This window comes from Grosmannia clavigera (genome assembly GCF_000143105.1).
Source record: "Grosmannia clavigera kw1407 unplaced genomic scaffold GCSC_140, whole genome shotgun sequence".
Taxonomy (NCBI): Eukaryota; Fungi; Ascomycota; class Sordariomycetes; order Ophiostomatales; family Ophiostomataceae; genus Leptographium; species Leptographium clavigerum.
The window spans coordinates 2,550,937-2,572,771 of record NW_014040801.1 but is presented as its reverse complement, the minus strand read 5'-3'; the positions used below and the strand labels follow the sequence as shown (position 1 = coordinate 2,572,771).

At 54.1% G+C, this 21,835-nt stretch overlaps 7 protein-coding genes across 7 annotated transcripts; 3 read left to right on the top strand and 4 right to left on the bottom strand.

The window, feature by feature from the left end:
* Positions 1-768: 768 nt before the first annotated feature.
* Positions 769-1,482, top strand: CMQ_1432 (uncharacterized protein; the record flags this gene model as incomplete). The annotated part of the gene is made up of 1 exon (XM_014318511.1): positions 769-1,482. One exon carries the CDS (start codon positions 769-771, stop codon positions 1,480-1,482), a length of 714 nt encoding a protein of 237 aa, XP_014173986.1.
* Positions 1,483-1,631: 149 nt separating this feature from the next.
* CMQ_1430 (nicotinamide n-methyltransferase) lies at positions 1,632-2,684 on the bottom strand (the record flags this gene model as incomplete). The annotated part of the gene is made up of 1 exon (XM_014318509.1): positions 1,632-2,684. One exon carries the CDS (start codon positions 2,682-2,684, stop codon positions 1,632-1,634), a length of 1,053 nt encoding a protein of 350 aa, XP_014173984.1.
* Positions 2,685-3,435: 751 nt separating this feature from the next.
* On the top strand, positions 3,436-4,438 carry CMQ_822 (uncharacterized protein; the record flags this gene model as incomplete). Its single annotated transcript, XM_014317901.1, has 2 exons — positions 3,436-3,887; positions 3,940-4,438. 2 exons carry the CDS (start codon positions 3,436-3,438, stop codon positions 4,436-4,438), a joined length of 951 nt encoding a protein of 316 aa, XP_014173376.1.
* A 189-nt stretch (positions 4,439-4,627) lies between these two features.
* CMQ_629 (c2h2 transcription factor) lies at positions 4,628-7,360 on the bottom strand (the record flags this gene model as incomplete). Its single annotated transcript, XM_014317708.1, has 3 exons — positions 4,628-4,980; positions 5,097-6,079; positions 6,348-7,360. 3 exons carry the CDS (start codon positions 7,358-7,360, stop codon positions 4,628-4,630), a joined length of 2,349 nt encoding a protein of 782 aa, XP_014173183.1.
* Positions 7,361-10,570: 3,210 nt separating this feature from the next.
* CMQ_1217 (phytanoyl-dioxygenase family protein) lies at positions 10,571-11,539 on the bottom strand (the record flags this gene model as incomplete). Its single annotated transcript, XM_014318296.1, has 1 exon — positions 10,571-11,539. One exon carries the CDS (start codon positions 11,537-11,539, stop codon positions 10,571-10,573), a length of 969 nt encoding a protein of 322 aa, XP_014173771.1.
* Positions 11,540-11,736: 197 nt separating this feature from the next.
* On the top strand, positions 11,737-13,292 carry CMQ_625 (uncharacterized protein; the record flags this gene model as incomplete). Its single annotated transcript, XM_014317704.1, has 4 exons — positions 11,737-12,084; positions 12,268-12,397; positions 12,473-12,966; positions 13,020-13,292. 4 exons carry the CDS (start codon positions 11,737-11,739, stop codon positions 13,290-13,292), a joined length of 1,245 nt encoding a protein of 414 aa, XP_014173179.1.
* A 146-nt stretch (positions 13,293-13,438) lies between these two features.
* On the bottom strand, positions 13,439-20,579 carry CMQ_1661 (glycosyl hydrolase; the record flags this gene model as incomplete). The annotated part of the gene is made up of 7 exons (XM_014318740.1): positions 13,439-14,625; positions 14,693-14,805; positions 14,870-15,821; positions 15,884-16,077; positions 16,901-16,923; positions 17,092-19,883; positions 20,483-20,579. 7 exons carry the CDS (start codon positions 20,577-20,579, stop codon positions 13,439-13,441), a joined length of 5,358 nt encoding a protein of 1,785 aa, XP_014174215.1.
* Positions 20,580-21,835: the final 1,256 nt, after the last annotated feature.

The window sequence follows — 21,835 nt, the reverse complement described above, 5'->3', positions numbered from 1 at the left end:
GTGCAAGAAAGCCGGTTGGCAGAGCATAAAAGTCTTTATCTGTTGTGGCATTTGCTTTTGGGAAAGGAACCAGTCCACATGTCATTGGCGACCTATCAGATACCCACAAATGGTTTGGTTATGGAGGGAATACGCCTCCAGACCGTCTTTGGATTTGTCTCGTGTACTTCGTACTTTAGGTTTGTTTTTTCGATCTAAAGGCAACCCCCTACTCACTTTGTAGCTACACGACGAGCAAAAAAAGTGGCACCAGCAGACAGCCATGGTGATTTGGAATGTCTACGGCGCCTCCTGCGGCTTCAGGTGGGAGGGATAGCGGAGAAGGATGACAATTAACGGTTGCCTGTCCAGTTACAGCGCAAGGCTTGCAGCGAAACCTTAAAAAGGTCTGACAAATTCTGGCAGATCGCTCTGCCGTGGTTGGCTGTAGACAACCCAAGGGACCCACACTTGCCGTCTGGTGGAACGCAGAAGGGTTACGTAATCGGCAAAGTGTGCTGCAACGGAGCAGCAAGCAGCCGGTAAGCCACTTAGGAAGGGCAGAGGACAATCATCCGGGATGCCTGGTCTCCAGTTTTTGTATCCTCATCCGTGGGTCACCAATGGGCCAAGTGCAGGACGAGAAGGAAGCTGGTTATACGGCGATGTATTCTGACCGGGGTATTTCTCCGAGATGTGCTCGTCTTGACGCAGTCTTCTTTCCGTGTCTCTCTATGCCAAATTTGCCGAGAACGAGCTGTGTTCGCCTCGCAATCAGACAGAGCCAAGATGGCAGCAATGCATCCATCCAGCAGCCGGTCACAGTCTCCAGCGAGGCCGTCATCCGAAAAGCAGGACGTCCAGCACTCTCATCGCCGCGGACGTCGACTTCATCACGGCTGTCACAGCCACGCAGAACATCCACGCCACCCACCTCTTCTTCCCCATGGCGCCCATCAGCTCTCACACTGCGACTATGCCGCCTTCCAGCCCGTCTTTGCACACTACCTGGACCTGCAGCGACGTCTCCGGCTGGCCGACCTGTCCACGAACGAGACGCGCTGTCGCTGGCGGAGCTTTGCCAGCCGCTGGAACCGCGGCGGTCTGCCGGCTGCCTGGTACCGACCACAGATGTTTTTGTATGTCGTCCGCGCGCAGGTAGAGGAGACGGCGTGGCGACAGCGCGAACAAGTTGGCGGGAACGACCGAGAGCCCAACGACGAAAGCCTCGTGCACTCTGACGACAGCGACAATCCCCTCGATCACGACAGCGACCACAGCGACAGCACATATGCCCGCCCGGATGTTCTCTGCCATGACCAGCGTGCTGCCGAGCACTACGCGCGTCTCCAGGAACTGCTGCCACGCATCTCCAGCCGCGACGATGCCACAGCAGCCAGCTCGGCCGACTGCGCCAACTACCGGCACGTGCTGGCGGCGTTGCAACGACAGCAGCGGCGACAGGAAGCTGCGTCAGAGATGGTCGAGCGCGAGCCGGTGTAGCTGCCAGTTTGGCCCATGCAGAGATGGAATGAGGTTGTATATGCAAACATGTTCAGAGGTCATCGTTCTTTCCTATGTTCTCGCAGAAGGTCACGTGTTCTGGCGAATGGAGAGCGAGAATCCTCTTTTCTTTTCTTCTCTTCCACTCTCTATGCGCTTCTGTCTTGTGCTGGCCGGTCTGTCTGTGTCTCGGCTGCACCATCAGCCCCTCCTGCAGGCGGCCAGAAGGCGGCCGGATCCTCGCCCGGCTGGGGCCAGCGCAGTGAATAGCCGGACACGGTGGAGCGGACGTCGACGTCGCCGGGGTCGTCCTTGAAAAAGAGTGGCGGCCGCTCGAGACGGCGCTCCAGCAGGTGCTCGACGACGAGGCCGGCAGCACAGGCGTCGGCGAAAAAGGCCAGGTCCTTGTGGCGCAGCCATGGCCGGTAGCTGGTGAAGAAGACGTAGGCGCGACTGTCGGGCTTCTGGGCCAGCATCTGGGCCACGCTGTAGGCCATCTTGGAGTGCTCAGCGTGACGGAAGAGAAGGTCAGCCAGAAGCATTACATCGTAGCGGGTACTGCTGCCGTCAGGATTGCCAAGATCGTTGAGATGCGCCAGAATCGGCGTCGGATCGGCTCCCCAGACATAGCCGTCGGCCACAATGGTGCCGGATCCTGCATACGCCGTCTGGCCTGTTGTCTGAGTCGCTGGCTGTGCTGACAGCCCGGCTTCAGCCTCGGCAATGTTCTTGCGCATCGTTGCCACCAGGTCTGGGTCGGGGTAGTCGGTCACGACGACCCGTCGGGCGCCCAGTACCAGTCCGCAAACAATGCCCGGCAGCGCAGCTCCGGCACCCAGCTCCAAGACAGTTCGGCCGCGGATTATGGGGGTCTCTCTGAGCCGGTTCTCCTTTGGATCCTGCTGCTCCTGCAGCTGCTGCTGCTGTTGCAACTCCTGCTGCTCCTGTTGCTCTTCCAGATAGTCCGACAACACACGGCTGCCGTTCCACAGCCGGTGCGCCTCTAGCGCGCTGTGACCCACCAGATGTAGCGTCAGCTGCACGCCGCTGCGGCCGAGCGCGTGCTTCTCTGTCGTCGGTGGTGGTGTTGGCGGGTAGAAGCCCGGCGGGTCGGCAAAGATGTCAACGTCGCTGCCGTCGTCGTCACTGACCGCGCCACCGCTGCCGACAATATCAGCCACCTCTTCCAACGGGGGAGCCATCTGTTTTGAGTGCGCCAGGCTGTCGAGCATGCACGGATATCCTGACAGGGAAAGACGTTACGAAAGACGTCTTGTTGCTGGTCGCAAAATCTTTTGAGAATGACTTGATATCACGTGCACGTATGGACGAACTTGCTGTTTTGGGCAGGAACAGCTACAAGCCACAGTGGTAGAACAGTGGCTTTTTAATAACACAGTGCAATACTACCCTTTCTATGACCTTTCTTGTGATGTCTCTATTTTCTTGGATAAAGTCGATTCCGGCCCTATACCGATCCTAGAATTCGGAACTGTCAGTCATCGGAGGAGATGGATGTTGCTGAAGAGCGGCAGTGAAGGATTTGCAGCATTGAGAACAGTATTTAGGCTTCGTCTGTTGCTCGATCATTGACGTGATTCTGTCACAGAGTCGACAAAAGCATACACAGACTTGTAACACTGTCGACCTCATTTCTGCTGGTACGCTTTTGTCCTCCACTCTGTGCGGTCTAGGCGCTGATGTCTGTAGTCTTTCTGGCCAGTGAGCTCGCAGCACAAAACGACAACACGCACATGTGCGCATGAAGGCAGACAATGCTACCATGACGACGCGCACAAGATGTAGAAGAAGAGGACGAGAGAATGTAGAACAGAGACAGGAGAAAGTATAGATATGTTCTGATGACATTGTGTTAATCCATCTTTATCTTCACCCTCCATCTTCTTCTTTCTTCTTTTTGCTTACCTTCACACTCACCTCCACTTCAAGACAATGAAGCTCTCCGGAAGCATCGCCTCCTGGCTGCTGTTCGCCCGTCTCATGCAGCTTTTGGCTTCTCTGGCTGCCGTCATTCTTGGCGGGCTCCTGCTCGTCTGGGCCGACGGCCTGTCGACAGAAACTGGCTCTGATGTTTCGGGTCGCGCCTTGGTCATCACTCGGCGCATCTTCTTTGTCTGTTCTGAAGGTATCGCCTCTGTGCTCCTCATTTATGTCGCCGCCTCCTGTGTCCTCATCCTGCGGTCCTATCGCCAGGTCGGATCAAGACTGCGGCTGTGTCTGGCCGCTTCAGTAGGCGGCGATGTGTTGATGAGCGGCCTCGATCTGGCCGTGGCCACTCTGCTGGCAGCCGGAGGTACTACATCCCAGCTGGGGAACTGTCCCGTGGTCGATCGGCGGCTGTGTCTCCTCCAGCAGTCGTTCTACTGGGTAGCCATTGCCATCATGTCAGTTCGGCTCTCCCAGTCTTGTCTTCCCAGCTCACCATATGCACCTTAGCTTCACCTATTTGGCCACCATTACTTTGACCTCCCTGCAGATCTATAAGCTGGTCAGACATCGTCAGGAAGGGTCGTCAAGCCGTGACCAGCCTGAAAGTCCATTGTTAGGCCCCATTCCAGCAGCTCCGCTCAGACCAGAGAATGAAGAGCTCGTTGCCCCATCACCATCACCGGAAGCCACTTCGGTCCCTGAACCTTCCGAGCTTCCTCCTTCTGCAGAAGGCGTCAGTGCACCCCCACCAGGAAAGCAGCAGATCCAGCTCCAAGTGGCCCCATACCACATTTCCGACGTTGCTGCCGCTGCCACAATAATGGATGGCTCCCGATTTCAGTCCGGCCACGTCCAGCTACACAACTCCACGTCCACCTTGCCGTCGTACTCTCCAAGAGAGGACGGAGGTGGAGGCAATGACACGAGCAACAGAAACAACAGAGACAACAGCGACAATAATGACAACAATCACAGTCTCGGAGGTTGCCGGCTTAGCCAATCATAACTCGTTTCCAGAGAAAGCACGCACCATTACATACAAAACTTCCATCCGCTGTTAATCCGACTTCACACTCATCCGTCCCTGATACCAAACATTTGCCCGCGATAGAATGTGAACCTTTCTGCCCTGACCGATCTCTTGCAGCCATTATGAACGCCGGCCTCGAAACGCCAGCAGAAACTTCCCACACATCTAAGAAAGACCAACTGTGGTAGAAATTCGAGAAAGCGGCGTGTGCTCGCGCTGCTTCTCTATCATATCTGCGTAGCTCTCCAGGCCCAAGCCCATCATGCTGACTACCTCAAAGATATGCGCGCCTTTGAACGTCTCGGCCCAGAGGCGAATAACGGCCGCAGCAAGCTGCCGCAGCTTGGCACTGTCACTCGAAACGCCGTTCTGCTGCCCGCCAGACGCATGTCCAGACGACAACGACGTACCTACCAACGAAGGATCGATTGGCACAGCAAACTCAGTCTCATCCAGAAGACGCCGCATGTTATCCAAAAGTGCCCTCTCCTCCGCCGAGATGGGGGGGTCCGTGGGACCTATAGAGGCAAGCGTAACGAGCCATTTCGATAACAAAATGGCGCACTCCATATTGCATACTATTTCGATATATTTCATTAGATTTCGGCTAAAGAGGAACGGGCATCATACTCACAAGAATGTTGCATGCTCCATTCAAGCGACTTTGTCCGTGCCACGTAGTTCACGCCGGCCCTGACCAGCATGGCCAAAGCATGAATAGCTTGCACCACTGCCCGTGTCGTACGCTGGCTTCGAGCGAGAAGAGACCCGTCATTGAATGCGTTCGCGATCAAGATGGGGTCCCGACTCTCTAGCCTCTGTCCAGGGTTGAGGTCTGTATATAGACGGATGTATGCCAGCCGTAGCAGGGCAGTCGCATTTACAGCCACCGAGCTGCCAGGAAAACTGTCAAACCCGGGCATCAGTCCGAGGCTTCCCATTGCCTGCTGCTGCTGCTGCTGCTGAGCTGTTTCGGCATCGCGCATCTGACGGTGTTGTTCAAACCCTATCTGCCACATGCGCAGGCCGTGTGCCACCTCCTCGACATCCTCTGATTTGAGTCCGCGATGAACACCAAAGTGCGACGATACAGCAAAGGACGTTTGCTTCAGCAGGAAGATGTGCTGAATGAGGGCGTGGACGAGAACGTAATTCCCAAGAGACGACACATGGGTGAGGGGTGTTTGCGAGTTTCGATTCAAGATGCGAGAAAACGCATCCTGAAGCGATATTTCCACGTTTGGGTATGCCTGACGAGTGGTGTGCCACTGCCAAGGTGTTTCCATCCGCCAGAGCCGGGAGGGTTGTGGCAGAAACAGGTTGACCTCCGATGTCAGAAGCATGGGCGTCGTGTTGTAAACAATGCTGCAGAGATTGAAAAAACAAAACGCGATCAGTTTTGTGCGCGTGCTGCCTTCAAACCGGATCCATGTCTCCCAGTCAGCCGCCTGTGCCGACGTCTCAGATGTCAAGCCGTCATCCCGCATAAGAAGTGCAAGCGTGCTCTGTAGGGATAGCGCCTCGTGCAAAATAGCTTTGGGTCCCCAGATACCAACAGAGAATAACAGAAGGAGGGCTTGGATAGTCTCAAGACGAGACTGAGGCGTATTCGGCGAGCTGCAAACAGAGAAACGGAGCGAGGCCATATGTCAGAGTTGTCTTGCAATTGCTTATTGGAATGGGAAATACATACTAAGGTTCTCGGTGGGTTTCTTGCGTCATGGGACGATCATGCTGCATTGAATTGAAAGAATGTCTATAGCTCGAGCTTGGCGACGGCCGAGTCGAATGCGGGCTGTAGGCGGAAGCATTTGGGAGAAGGCTGTGAAGCTCATGGCTGTGCCGACGGCGGATTTGTTCAAAAGCAACAGCTTTTGCCGCATACCAGAGTGCATTGCCACGGTGACTCTCGAAACGGTAATGAGCTCCAACAGCGAGAATGGCCAGTATCAACTCGGGTGAGAGCTCAGCCGGTACCAAAGTTGGAAGATGCAGGAACGGGATGTGCTCGTGCAGTCCGCTGACATAGCCCTCAAGAAATCTAGTCAGAGTGTGGCGCGAAGGGAAAACAAAATCGGCCGGCAGGACCGATGTGAATTCTTCGAGGCGGTTTTTAATGATGGTGTGATCAGTACCCGCTATCCTCCACGCCGGCGCCCGCATTGCCATCTCTTCTTGTGCTCGCGTAGCAGCAGTCTCAGCAGCCAGATCACGCATGTCTGGCTGAACAGAAGGAAACCTTGTTGAAGGGAATGAGGGTGCCATCTTGGTCATACCCACTCCGCGTCCGAGTAATTCAGCCGCCGGTCGCGACCACAAACCCAACGATTGATCTGCCTCGAGCGATGGTGGTAAGAAGTGTGACGAAGACGCGAACTCGTCCAAAAACAAGTGGTAGTCGTCAAAAGAGGTGGCAGGGGGCTGGCCAGGGTATGCTTGTAGAAGCACATCTGCCTGGGCAGACACCCGTCTGCGGTCGCCATACGGAGGCGGTGTGGATTCGTTGTATGCCTTGACTGGGGTCATGGTGGCAGCGGATGTTTGGGTAAGAACGGGTATCATGGGCGGCATATTTGTTATCCCGGATGAAGAGGCGAGATGTGTGGCGGCATCGGAGAGCAAGTCCAGGCTCGATGAGAGCCGCGGGTCGGCTGAGGAAGAGTGCGACAGCAGTGCAGAGGCGGCATGGGGCGGAGATATTGAAGACGAAGCAGGGTCGCTGAATCCGGACTGCTGAGACCGATTTTGGAGCCCAACAGCTACCTCTGTATTGCTGCTGCCGGAAGATCCAGAGGGGCCGCTGACAGAAGAAGCTTTTCGAGTTCTTCCTGCATCTCGACTGTTCTCATTGAGATGGACAAGCTTTTCATGCCGAACCAAAAGATCTCTGATATCCATGTGAGTATAAATATGAGGATATTATCTGATGGAGACGCTCTTGATCTTTGCAGAGAGGGTGTCCAGTTTGGACAAGTGTGATGGATGGTGCTTTGGTATACTGCAAGTGACGCAGTCTAAGACAGAGGGGTGCGGGACAAGGCAGAAGCGCGTTCGTAACAGTCGAAAAATGTGAAGGGTCTGCGTGGTGTCCCCTAACACAGTCGGTATGTTCTGTTGACATGGATAGCCCCCGGCAGAGCACTTTCTCGACAAGGTGGCCAAGGACGGAAATGGGACGGCACAAGGAGGCGAGATCACAGTGAAAGGAGCGAGAAATGAACAGAGGGGAAGAAAAAAAGACTGGAGAGCATAGAGGAACGAAATCGACAATTATCATAGGAATAGAGAGTTCTTACCGTCGTCCAAACGTTTTCCCACAGCGCGCCCAGTTACAGGCAAAGGGCTTTTCTTTGGTGTGCGTTCTCTCATGCCTCTGTACATGCTCTACACGTCTAGAACGAAGAGCGAATGTAAGCCAATATCGTTGTTGGGAATTCTCAACAAGCCCATATTTACCTAAATCGTTTGTTGCAGTATTTGCAGGGCAGCGCCTTGGGCTTTAGCGGCCGACCTTCTCTGTTGTGCTCCATGCCCATTGTTTGAAGGCTCTCGACAGATCTCAGAGCCGGCATTGTGCCTAGGAGCGGAGGTGGCCACGAGCCGGGGGGGGAAAATATTGATAGGCAGGGGACGGATGCGCCGGGTGCCGCTTGGCTAGATCGACGACCTGGAGGCGAGGGGCAGCTATGTTACAAGTCACACAAGACAAGAGGGAGTGGGGGTGACGAGGGAAAGAGTGAGGGAAAAGAGAGGAGAAAGCGCGGAGAGGAGAAAAACAGAGGGAAAAGGTGAATTAGATTGAAAGGAAAACAGTGTCAGATTGAAGCCTCCTTGGCGAGTATTTTCTGCAAATAAGTGTACCAGTCAAACTCGGAGAGGCCACATGCATTCTGGTGTGTTGTTATTGCATGCAAGAGTGTGGACGGGGTGGAGAAGAGGAAAGGCAGGGGGAAAGAGGAGGAGAGAGGGGAAGGGGTGGAAAAAGCCCTTCTGACCACGACGGAAATGTTTGATCGAGAGTGCCTATCGGAGGAATCCAGCGATGAGACCGATGGTAGCGTACTCTTAAAAAGGCGAGAGGACAGGTCGATGGTTGAAGAGATGGGGTCTATGGTGCCCAGACGGGCCGCTTCAGATCTGGGAGGGTAAGAAAGTGCGCCGTCGTTGCAGCCCAGCTTGATTTAGAGAAGCGTGGACCAGTGACAATGCAAGAGGACTGTGGAGAAGTTGACGAGAAGAGAAAAGTAGCCCAAAGCAGGCGAGCTGCCGTGATTGGTGGTGACACTTGAGGACGGCAGAACGCAGCCGGGAGACTTGTGAAGCAAGGTAAACAAGAACCCGTATGATGAACCGGTGTTCCTGTGAACGGTTCTGTCGTGATACCCGATTGTCTGATGCAACACTGTTGTACGCAGTAGACGTTTTGCTTCTCCTCTCTGCTTCATTAGCCAGTCGGCCAGCAGGAAGGAAATTGCTGGGGGCTGTCGTTATTAACCCGAGGTAATTGTTTTACCGTGTGCCTGGTACTTTTCCCCTCTCTCTCTTCTACTCCTTTCATCTATCTGTATGGGTGGCAGAAAGTTTTGGCGAGGGAGTCTCAGGTGCACGGAAGCGTGGAAGGATCTGGTGAATTTTGGCAGACAGGTGACTGCTTATGGTCGTTGGGTCATAGATTTCTGAAGCTTGACAGAAGGGCAAGTCAGCCAAACGGTGATGTTGGGTGCCGTTGACAGGGAGGGGATCGCAGCTTGAGTGTATGTGCAAAAAAAGAATGCTGGGGGTCTGGGGGAGGCGGTGCTAGAGAAGCGGAGAGGCGGGGAACGGCAAGATCTAGTTGGACTGGACACGTTGAGGATGGTGGGGACCGGATAGCGCACGAATACAAGCGTCGCAGACTTGTAGCAGTATGTACTTGAGTACGTCGTATAAAGATGGTAGTAAAAGTAGAGAGCGAGAAGGAGGCAGCCCTTGTTTGAAGACAGTCGTAGCGTAGAAGAGAGTGCGAACCGATTTTGGGACCGGGTTTTGGTCCGGCTGAGAAGGAATGAAGTTTGGAACAGGTGATGAGCTGGATGTAGTTTGCTCCTTTTTTCCTTGATTACTGTTGGGAAAGAACATGCTAGTTAGTGTCTGGATGTTCCTTCTAATGCTGACTATGAGTGAAAAAGGAAGGAGCCACACGATAGAACTGCCGAGCCTGTCGCTCAAGAAGATGTGACTTCCACCAGGAGGATGCAATTTACAGAGGCACCATGACCTCTCCCACGGGACGACTTTCAGCATCGGCCGGCTACAGTTTAAACGAGAAAGCAATGCTACAAGAAACAACGGATGGGTGAGAATGACGGCGTCCTAATTGGAGAGCTCCCCAAAATTCCATCACCACCCGCGCTAGTTTGTATTTTGCGGAGACGAAAGGGGGGGTTTTGGGCGGGGAGCGGCATGGGGAATGGGGAAAGGGCCCGCGAGCGGCTCCTGATCTCCACGCCTCATGCCAATCCGTGCGGAGATAATACAGTGTGCACTGCGACAGTGTCTTCGTCAGCACTTTTTTTGCAGTGGTGACTGCTGATCAATTCACACAGCTTTCCTTTACCTTCTCCTTTTCTTCTTCCTATTTTCTCTCTATACTACTACGCCGTGTGCATTGTCTCTCACAGTTCTTTCAGCCAAGCAGACGCTGTCTTGGAGGGTGGGTCCTCCTTCTCCCTACAACCATGCTTAATCGCTCAGCAGGCTCATTAGTGCCAAGTCCTCGTCGCTATTAGTCTACCATTGCCGTGGGGCACGGAGTAGAAAGCATTGATTACGTCGTAATTAGAGTAGTGCGTGGAATCTGCAACTTCTCCCGCGCCAAGACATGGAAAAAGACGGTCTGCCCTTTCTTTCCCATACATAGCATGGGGATGTGGAATCGGAGGATAGTACTCCGTATGTCTATGATGCGCTGTAGTGGATCTTCTGCTCGTTGAAAAGCTTAAGTAATGGGAGCGTACAGCCTAAATTACCAGGCAAACGATGACTGCATTGCGTGAGGACTTTTCGCTTCGCTCACGAGGCTTGTGCCCCATTATAGATTGTATCCCAATGCCTCGTTTTTTTCTCGCCTCACTCCTCCTGCGAGTACCCGACGTCGCCGCTGGCGCGGCCCAAGAGCACCAGCCGATCGCGCATGCCCTCGGCGCGGGCGCGCTCGGCAGCGGTGAGGCTGCCAAAGTCGCAGCGGTCGACCCAGTCGCCGACGCCGTGCTGCAGCACGTTGCGGGCGCGCTGGCGGCTGCCGCCGACGTGGCCGACAGAGCCGTGCAGCGTAGCCCGCTCGACAGCCGTGTGGTAGACGCCACGGTGCAGGATGTTGTTGTTGTAGAAGACGGCATCGCCAGGACCGAGATGCACGACGAGCTGACCGACACTGCTGCTGCCAGCCTCGACCGGCAGCGGGTCGGCAAAGGGGTCGGCAGCCCGCTCGGCAGCCGTGCGAGCCCGCCGATGTGACCCCGGCACGACGACGAGGCTGGCATCGTCCCACAGCGCCAGGTTCCACTGCGCGTGCCAGGCCGGCTGGCCCAGACGGGTCAGCTCCTCGGCCGCGGTCGCCTCGGGCGGAATGTCATCGCGGTGCCAGCGCAGCGCAAAGTCGTCGTAGTCAGGCCGCACCAGCATGTTGTAGAGCTCCATCACCAGATCGTCGTCACGGCAGCCCGGCCCCAGCAGCCGCTTGGCCACGTCTAGCACCCCGTCCGCCGCAAAGTAGCTGCGCACAAACACCGCCGCGTCCGGCCCCAGCTCTGGCCGCAGCAGGTGCTGCACCCCCCAGATTCCCCTGCCCCCTCCCTGGCTGCCTTCTGCCGCTTTGGCCGCCGTGGCTGCTTTGTCCGCTGCTGCCCGATCCCAGCGGTCCCACGGTGGAAATTGCTTGCCGACTGTCCGCACGTATGGCCAATCTCCCACCCGCGCTTTGGCTGCCGTCCGTGCTGCAGCCTCTTGCAGCGTCTTCAGGCCCTCGCCCTTGACCAGCTGTCGTATGATCACGAACCCGTCCTCCTCCAGCTGCTGTGCCAGTACATCTGCCGTCATTATTGCGGTATTCCAAATCGATGGGGATGGGCTCTGAGCTGTGTCTATTTTTGACGCAAAGAAATAGAACCTGCTTCGGTTTCTTCAACGCCTCCTCTCGTTCTCAAAGGAATCTGTGGTTACATGCAGTTCTGCTCCGCCTATGTAACGTGTAAATGGGCTGGTTTGATTCCAAGTGGGCATAAATTAGGCACGTGATGCCGCGTTACCAGGCCCTGCCGGAAGTGGTTAGTGTCGTGAACCAGCGCGTCATCTCTTCCCTCTGCGGTGCCGCTGTCCAGCGTTCTTTGTTCTCTCTCTACAAGTCAACCTTCGCAACTGTTTGTCAATTGGCGAGGATGCCTCCACGAAAGCGACAGGCTTCCTCTTCTACGAAAGCTTCGGAACCATCCGGGAGGCGACGATCAACGAGGGCCAGTTTCGGGAAGAAGAGCGGCTACTTCGAGGACAATGACGACTTGGACGAATTAATAGACATCAAACCGCCTTCTCCTTCAAAACGGGCTCGGACATCCAATGCGCCAAAGAGCCGGACTCGAAGGAAGGTAAAAGTGGAGGACAGTGACGAAGATGTCTATAAAGAGGAGGAAGATGACGACAAGGACGACAGAAGCGATGCCGAGGATGACGAAAGCGACGGCAGAACAGGTCGACAACCCGAGAACAGCAAGCACAATGATGACAATGACATAGACAACGACGAGATTGACGAGGATGCGCCACCCAAGGTCACGTTCATACCGCACAAGCAGCTGCGCGGCCTGAACGGAGTCGACTACGCCGACAGCCACGTCCACCCCAACACGATGCTATTTCTGCGCGATCTCAAGGCCAACAATCGGCGGGTCTGGCTGAAGGGTGACTGGTTCACATCCGCTCCGTTCGTTTGTCCCTCTGCTCCTTCTCCCAACTGACTCTTGCCTCTGCTCGCAGAAAACGACGCCGAATACCGCCGCTCGCTCGGCGACTGGCAGTCCTTTGTCGAGTCGCTCACCGAACGGCTCATTGCCGAGGTCGACGACACTATCCCTGAGCTGCCTTCCCGCGACGTCATCTTTCGCATCTACCGCGACATCCGCTTCTCCAAGGACAGCACCCCCTACAAGGCCCACTACTCGGCCGCTTGGTCGCGTACCGGCCGCAAGGGCCCCTATGCCTGCTACTACGTCCACTGCGAGCCCGCCGGCTGCATCGTCGGCGGCGGCCTATGGCACCCCGACCCCCCCAACGTTCAGCTGCTGCGCGCCAGCATTGACGAGCGGTCCCATCGCTGGCGACGTCTGCTGGCCGGCACCGGTGGCCGTGGCGCCGATCCCGACGCCTTCCGCCGTGCGTTTCTGCCGACGGCCAAGCACGGCAACGAGGCTGCGGCTATCAAGGCCTTTGCCAAACTCAACAGCAGCGACGCCCTCAAGACAAAGCCAAAGGTAGGCAAGCAAAGCCACTTAATACCACAAATTCTCTCGTGCTGACTAAGCAGGGCTTTACTGCCGACCACCGCAACATTGAGCTGCTCAAGCTTCGCAACTTCACGGCCATGAAACGGATTCCTGACTCCTTCTTCACCGATGTGGATGGTCAGGACAAGATTATCGATCTTATGAAGGCCCTGTCTGGCTATGTGGCCCATTTGAACCGGATTGTCAGGCCGGACCCGAATGATGCTGACGATACGGATTCAGAGGGTGACGAAGGCGACGAGGACAATGGTGATGAGGGTGAAAATGACGAGGATGAAGACGAAGACTCCTGAGGTACCGTTGGCATATTTTTAAAATTTATTGTATATCATTGTTGAGACTGGCTTGGCTATATTATATGGCAACGGAAAATGCAATTTGATTGGGACAGTTCGATACCTCCTTCGGCTCTCATATGAAGCTTACCACTTGGCAACTCTCAGGAGCAGTAGCTTGGTGGAAGATCCTCGTCTTCAACTCCCCACGTGAGGCTTTCCTCCGGACCAACCTGGACTTCAAGTATGCCGCCCTGCAAAAATATGTCGTGGTTGATCCAACTGCGCGTGTAAGGCTTGCCGTTCAGGGTGGCACTTTGGATGTACTTGGCCGAGTATGTTGGATCAAAGTTGAGCACACGGAAAATAGCATCACGGCCGTTCTTAGACCGCACGCGCACCTCTGGAAAGAAGGGCGACGTCAGTAGGTACACGTCCTGTCCAGCCACGGGAAAGAAGCCCATGAAGGCAAACGCAGAAAAGGCACCCATGGCACAATCGTCGTTTCCAGGGATTCCATTGACACTGCCGTTAAACAGCGCTGGGATGTACTGGTGCACCCAGTAGAAGCTCAAGCCGGGCCGGCCGGCATAGTGAAATTGGAAGACCGGCAGAAACGTCTGCTCGTTGCCCATGTAGGCGATTCCGGACTCGTGAAAGTACTTCAGACGACGCGTGAATTCAGCTGGACCACCCATCAGCCGCACGAGAGTGCGCATATCCTGCGGTGCATAAAACGAATACAGCCAGGGGCTGCCCTCGTACGTCTCATGAATCGTGTCGTAGTAGCATTTGTGCATGTCGAAAATCGGGCTGCAGCGCCGTGTGCTGTGGTAACGCCAGCTGCCGTTCAGCAGTCGTGGCTGCAGGAAGCCCACAAAGTCGCTCGGTATCATCGCTTCCGGGGGATCTTGGAATGAATCGCGCTGCTCGGGGTTCCACAGGTTGCGCCAGTTCATGCCTCGTTCTCGGTACTTGGCCGCATCAGTTGAAGCCCGCGCATTGCCTATAACATCGCCAAGGCCTTCCGACATCAGAGAGATGGTGAAATCCTCATAGGCATACTCCACCAGACGCGATATGCTGCGGCTCGTGGGCCCGGTGCCGTTAGTATCCGTATCGTCCCAAGGGATGTAGCCCAAGACGTGATAGCTCTCTAGGTTGCCGCGGCCTTCCACTCCCCAAAAGCTCGGCTCGACCTCGGCATCGGAGATGACGGCCTCGTACGCAGTGGCCCAGTCGATGTCGTCAACGAGCCCTTTGATAAAGGCGTCGGCAATTACCACGTCGGCATTATAACCGCCTTGTGTGTAGCCCTTGCAAAAGCCCATGCGGCAGTCAGGAAGCTTTCCTATATCCCTGTCAGAGTTGGGAGATACACCAGGCTAAGTGCAGAGCAAATACAAATATGCACATACCTTCGTGCCGATAGATATCAATCAAGGCACGCACCATTTGCGTCTGGGCTGGCGGGTCAATGATGGTGAGGAGAGGATGCTGGGCCCGAAATGAGTCCCAGATGCAGTAAAACCTGCAGTTGTGAGTTGTGAGCCGCAGTTATTCATATGTGGTAAAGGAGACTGGACAGCTCTTACGAGTCAAAGTACGGCTCATCTGACTTCCACTTTTGGTTCTCGCAAGTGTAGTTCTGTGGCGACAGCAACGTCCGGTAGATTCCTGACCAGAATGTCGTCTGCATCTCGACTGACACTCCCGTTGCGTCGACAGAAATGGACGCCAATTTCTCCCGCCAAGCGTCCTGTGCCGCGAGAATGGTGCCGTCAAAGTCCCACTCTGGTATCTCAGATTCAGCATTGGTACAGGCTTGGTCAGAGGAGAGGAAGGACACCCCGACACGGGCTAGAATATCACGGCCGGGGCCTGATGGGGCTTCGAACTGGATCCAGGCGCCAGCTAAAGAGCCGTAGTTTCCGCTGACTTGCTTGGTCTCCTTAGCTACGCCCATGGAGTTGAAGATACCCGTTTTTCGGATGCTTGCGCCCTGAAAATCGGCACAAAAATACGCCTCGTAGCTGCCCGTGCCGAATGACGGCCGAAACGTGCCGTCACCAACAATGCGACCCGAGTCTGCATGGACCCGGATGCCTCCTGCAGAGCGCGTCACCGCGAGATCGGCCAGTTCGACGAGGACCAGTGGGCTGTGTGGCACGACGGTTCCGTCGGACTGCACCGCTGCAGTTCCATCCTCCACCGTGGGGAAGGTAAATCGATACAAAGCAGTGTGTTGGGTTGTGGTCATCTCTGCTGCGACCCCGTTTTCCAGTTCGACAGAAAAGTAACCAGGACTGGCGCGGGCTGAGCCGTTTATGCGAGCAACACTACAAGTCCTGGAGCTGAACTTGCACTTGGAAAAATCGTCGTCTAGACAGCCAGAATGCACAAACAGTGGGAAGTTGCCCAAGGATGGACTACCACCAGTGCCGGAGTCGTGCATGTGAGAAAATCCCGTGATCTTGCTCGCATCCGACACGAAGCCAGCAGCATTCTCAGCCTTGCTGTTTGTGTCGGCGACAGTTTTGGCCATGCCTATAATAGACTTCAGTACTCTGTACAAGCCCATTTGGTGGAGAAGAATGTACGCAACATACCGTAAGGCAGCGTAGCCCCTGGAAAGACATGACCGCCATTCACAGTTCCTATCAGAGGGTTGATGTAGCGGATAACGTCAAAACCATTGGGGCTGACGAGAGCGTTTGAAAAGGGAACGGGCCAGAAGGGGATAATCGGAGCGTGGATGGGAAAAGCGCAAACAGTAACGCCTGGCTGACTTGGTGTCGTGGACCTGGCAGCAACAACAGGAAGCACAAAAGCAAAAGACAGCAATGTACACGCAGCTGCGACGGCACGGAAGAGGCATGGCAAGCCGGTAGCTCCTCATGGGATGCTGCAGTCTCTGTTGGCTCTCTTGTTTTGCGTAGCCACAGACCTTACCTTAAAGGACCGTTAGTTCTTGAAGACGCCCGTCAACATGCCGAAATCGGTGCAGAACAGCTTCAGATGAAGAAAACGGGGATCGTATGTAGTAGATCCAGCAGGGCAAAACGCGTCGTCGGATGATAAAGACGTGTGAGGAAATCGAAAAGCAGAAGGGCGAACGGAGAAAGCCAGAAAGTTCAGTGCTACCTTATACCTCCTGTTTCCTATTTCGGGCAGTTCAGACCGCTGGATCTGTGAGAGGCTCAGGCCCCGTTTTGCCAAGCCATGGATTTTATGGAGATGCGCCCCTGACGCCAAGAATTGGTCGTCGAGCTAACAATGCTTCATGGAACGGCATTGTGAAGCGCCAGGTCTAGGGAAGCTATGAGATTTTCCAGTTGGATTTGTGACTAGGAACTCTTGAGACTTCCAGTTACATAATCCTGCCGAGTGCACAGATCTAGAAGTAGTCACTTGTGTGCTGCCTTCCTCTTTAAGTCATCGTACGGAGTACGTGCGCATGATCGCGTTTAGCTTTAGCTGAGACACCCTTTTCGCCAAAGGTACGGGCTCTCGAGCGTATGGAGAACAGGGAAAGTTTCAAGGAAGAGCCAGGTATCTAACAGTAAACAGACAAGTATGACTCCTATCTCGTATGTTACAGTCCACTTTCTTCTTGACCAACATACGAAGTTGCAGATGCACCAAGTTCCTGATGTTATATTTTAAATTTAGTCAAGGAATGTAGCTCCATCGTAGACAGACTGCACCACTTCCTGATTTATCTTATCGAAATACACCCCCAGATACGGGCCAGCCTTCAACTGAGATCGAATCTCGAGTTCGATCGGACGGCATAGAGCAGCTTATCTCTCATTACCTTCAGGCTCGAATACCGCGGCAGCTTCAGTAAATTGATACATGTGCTGGCACTGGGCAGACGTGTTTCATCACCACCCGCATCACGGATGCTGAAGGCAGGCTTCAGCTGCGAGAACCCAAGCAGCGGTGCCCGGGGCGTAGACGTCACAAACTTGAGTAACAGACGCCTGTCCTCGTCAGGCAGGGACCCCACGACGTCCCAGAACAGTTTGACAGACGGATGCTCCTGGCCATCATCGCCCATCTCGTATACGCCTCCGTAGACAGTATTCTGCCGCAAATCTTGCACGTCGATTTCCGACGAATCGCCACCCACAAGGCGCTGGAGCTCGTTTTGGTTGAACATGCGCAGCCACGCGGGGTCGATGATTGTCTCGAGACCATGAAGAAACGCCTTTGTCACTTGATAAGGCTGTGCAACCAGCCGGTGACGCGCGACGTACGAGATATACAGAGGCCGGTTTTCATTCGTCACTGTAATGTCTTCGCCATCTGGGACCAGGTTCCGTGTCTCTGTGCGCAGTGGCAACCCGTCCATGCTCACCTGGTCCTCAAGGGTGAAGTTGACATCCATTTCAGACACGTCGCCCTTGAAATTCTTCAGGCGCAACATGCCTTGATACAGCTCCTCATCCATCTCGCGCAAGTCGTTGACGCTCGCCCTGTAGGCCGAGTCCTTGGTCGACAAGGACCATTTCAGAAGGAAAAACCCTGCAAAGACGACATCCAGTAGTATTCCCTCGTACATGCATTTCCCAACAAGGCGGCCGGTAAATTCGAACTGGCTCAGCATCGCAGCAATATGGTCGCGCTGTTCTGCGCCTTGAAATCCATTGGCGTGACACCAAGACTTGGCCTGGTCGAGCGCCAGTGGATTGGGATAGAGAGCGTTGTCCTTATTTGACTGAAACTGCATCACGTTGCCAATTTTCGACGTGAAAATCTCTTTCGTTACGCTCATGAGAAATTCTTTGGTGACACCTCCACCGTCAATCCCGGCTTCCTCAGATCCGTACTCATCCAAAAACGTGATCTGGATCGGCTCCTTCAATCCCTCTCCAAGCGGGTAGAACTGCTCATACGCACTGCCGTACACCAGGTTTCGGCGGATCCTGGCGCTGTGGCGGAGGATGTCCTCGCGAGTGTGATTTCTGTTCATCGATGCCATATTTTGGCTGGCGATGAATAGACGCCACTGGTCGGGATCGACATGTCCTTGACGCCGGCGTTGCTTATCCAAGAAAACAAACTGCTTGAAAATACGAACCCGAAGCTCGAATGGCAAAGCGTATGGCATGTTTCGCAAGACCTCCAATTTAGGACCAATGGCTGCAAGCATCCGCTCCCTATGTGCCTTCTTGTGCTGCTTTCGGAGCTGCTCTATATGCATGTATCGAGAAGTCGTGGTCCGAGGCCTGTTGGAGAAAGCCATTTGGCTTTGCTCGGCCCCGATGTCGTCGGTCATGTCATCATCACCAGCATCGTTGTCGTCGATTTCGCTGTCGCTACCATCTTCTTCGAGTTCGTGTTGCCGCTGCTCTTCCAAGACAACAGCTGACAAAAAGCCATCCATGTCAAAGTTCGTCGTCATGAGCCAATGCCCAGTCGGCAAAAACTGGCGGCGGGAGTCCCGCTCATAAAGCATCTGTATGGAAGTTGTGACAAGAGACTTGAAAGCGCCGAAGTCAACGCCTGCGATAACACGATAGGCTGCAGAGTGGCTATGTTGGCTCATAGCCGATCCACTGAACGGCTTGCTATCGTTTCCATTCCCTTGCAAGAGCTCTGCCGCGTTGTAGTTTAGCGTGAAAGCCAGATTTTTAAGGAACAGAGACAGCCGTTGTAACGCATCGAGGCGGAGAGCAGAGGCACGGATGTGGGACGGAGACGACATATTGCCCTCGAAAGCAGAGCGGCCGTCTAGACCAGAGAAGAAGTCGTCGTCATCGGTCAGCCTCATGACAAATGTGTAAAGCTCAAGAAATAGCAGGACGGTCCGCCACTCGCGATCCCATGGGGTATCGTCTGCTGCCGCCGACGATGAGGCTGGGAAGTATTTTCTTCTGAGCAGAAAGTCCAGTGCGCCCTTTGGAGAGGAAATAATGCAATCGAAAAGCTTTGTTACACTCGAGGCGGACCAGAAAAACTGCACAGCTGGTTGTGCTCCAGTCGCAGACAGAAAATCTGCAAGAAATAGGCGCATACGGATGTCGTCAGCTTTCTGTGGGAAGCAGCGGATGAGCGTGATTGAATACCCAGCTAGTAGGCTGGCATAATCTTGTCCTGCAGCATCGGCTTGGCTCCTTTGCCAGGTCAGCACATGATAAGGTCCGGTAATAACTAGGAAAGGTGCAAGATCATACGATGTGAACTTCTCAAGCAGCCATGACACCTCATCTTTGTCTGCGAGAGAGCCAATCCTAGATGAGAGGTAACCGGGCAGTGGAGACGACCTGCTGTCAGAGGTCGCAGAGGAACGCAGCTGCGCTCGGATGGTGCTAGAAAGAGCAGAAAGCTGCATGTAGATGGCTCTAAGATAAAGCGGAGTGCTCGGCGTCTCGCCGTTTTGGTTCTTCTGAAGGTCAATTAGGTGTGCAAGTAACCACAACGACCGATCGGGGGCTTTGTCCGACCCTCGTTCCGAGGTGCAATAAGCTTCTATCACGGCTCGGTACAAGGCTTCAAAGTCAAGGTCTTGCGCAAACAGAGTGATAGTCTGCTCCAACAAGCCTAGCGAGTGAGTCAAGAAGGACATTGCATATTCAGAGTATGCTCGACGCAGGAACGAGACTAGAAGGAATGTACCCCGTCAGTTTCAGATTTGTTGACCAGTATGATATACAGAGACATTCATACCTGGCACATCGTCTTTGGGCCGCAAGGGAGCAACAACAGCGTTTTTTACTAGAAGCACTTGAGCTGGTGACTTTCCCCCTTCTGCACAGAATTTGGCCAGCATTCTATAGTAGGAGCCAAGGCTGTCGAGGAGGCCTGGAGGCCGTATGTGGACGATTCGGATAAGAAGCTCCAATCGTCGGCCTATGACTGGCTCGCTATGGAATCGGATGGCAAATGCCGTTAGCGAAAAAACATGGGCCCGACTTGACGTCAACTTGTGTAACTTGGGAGCTGCTTACCAAGCCAGTGTAGATATCAAGATCTGAGCTAGGCGCCACAGCCTTTCTTTGGGAACTTTCCCAGATGAAAGAAGTCCGTAGTCCGTCTCAGCAAGATCTTCGGCAAAACGGTCAAGCAGCTGGCAGTCGTCGCCTTTAGAGAAGCTAGCGAGAAGCAAGGGGAAGGCAACAGCGGCTCTCTGATCCGGCTGGAGATTGACAGCCCCGCTGTATAAACCATATAGAGCTTGCCGGAAGTCAAGCTTCACAGACCGTCGGACTCGATGGCCACGCCATACTCGCTGCAGAGCACGGGCAGCCTTGAGCTCGTTTCGTTCTTGCTGCCGTTTCTGGCGGCCGGCCTGAGCATCGGCAACGGTCTTGGAAGCCCCAGATCCGGCGATTGGAGAAGATGCATGGACAGCGAATGGATTTATGTGCTTTTGCCCGCTGAGATTGACGTTTCGTGGGCGGCGTGAGCTTCCGGTGAACGTGGGGAACATGGCTTCAGTACGCTGTCGTCGGAGACAGCCGCAGAGAAAGCGGGGATCCGTTCGAGGGGGTGGAACAAACAGATTTGAGCCACAGAGCTGGTGTCGTATTACCTGCTTGAAAATCAAGTTGTGTGTATTCCACGGATTCTGTTTCACGACAGGAAGAGAGACGAATTCTTCGCAGACAGCAGCCGGCTTGTTGTTTGTGGTGAGGTGGATTGTTTGGCAGGCAGCTTGCTTCGGGCGCTATCTTGCGGTGTTGGTAATAATAATGTCCGCCTAATTGCCAGTCCCAGCCGTACCCATCATTCTCGAAGGTTCAAGTGGCGCAGCGCATACTTAGTCATCATGTGGCGTAATTGACCAACGGTGTTTGACAGCTTAGCATCTCACTTGGTTCGCTGCTGGCAGTTGCACTTGTTAAAGAAAAGGAAAATGCCGCACACTTTCCGAATTGTCCTTCTAGCCTCATCTCCAGGGAAGGAATGATTTATGGCTCCTCGGGCGTGTTTTGTGAGGAAAGAACATTTGTATCCCTATAGAGGAAGTTGTGTTACTATGTAGTCCTTGGAAGAATCTGTAGCAGTGCCGGTGGATTGTGCTTTCTCTATGAGTTACTCTGTACGAAGCACATATGACGTCTTTGCACACCGCACCTTCCCCCATATAACCTTACATAAGCCTCTCCGCGTGCCAAAATTTACACGCTAGCTAAAGTGAAAGCCCTGGTATTAAAAAAAAGATTGGAGGCAAGAAAAAAAAAGACATAATCTAAAACAGCGACGTGAAATTCTTTCCCCTCCTTCTTTTTTCTCTAACCAACCTTCCATAAACAAACTGCCAACCTTCGAAGGAGAACACGATTTGACAGTACGGGCATCGTACTTGATTTTTGTTCTTGTCATCCTTGCATTTTCCACTACACAAATTATACAAAAAAAGTTGAAAATCCCTTCAAAATCCAAAACTTTCTCTAAAACATCTCCGTGCCACCGATCCGACGGAGAAAAAAAAACTTGAAAATCCCACAAAACCCGAATTCTTTAAGCAGAACGAAACGACAGCAGTCAGCCGACAGCAGTCAACCGAACTCACCGAAATCAACAAGTCTATCGATTTGCAGAAGCATCTT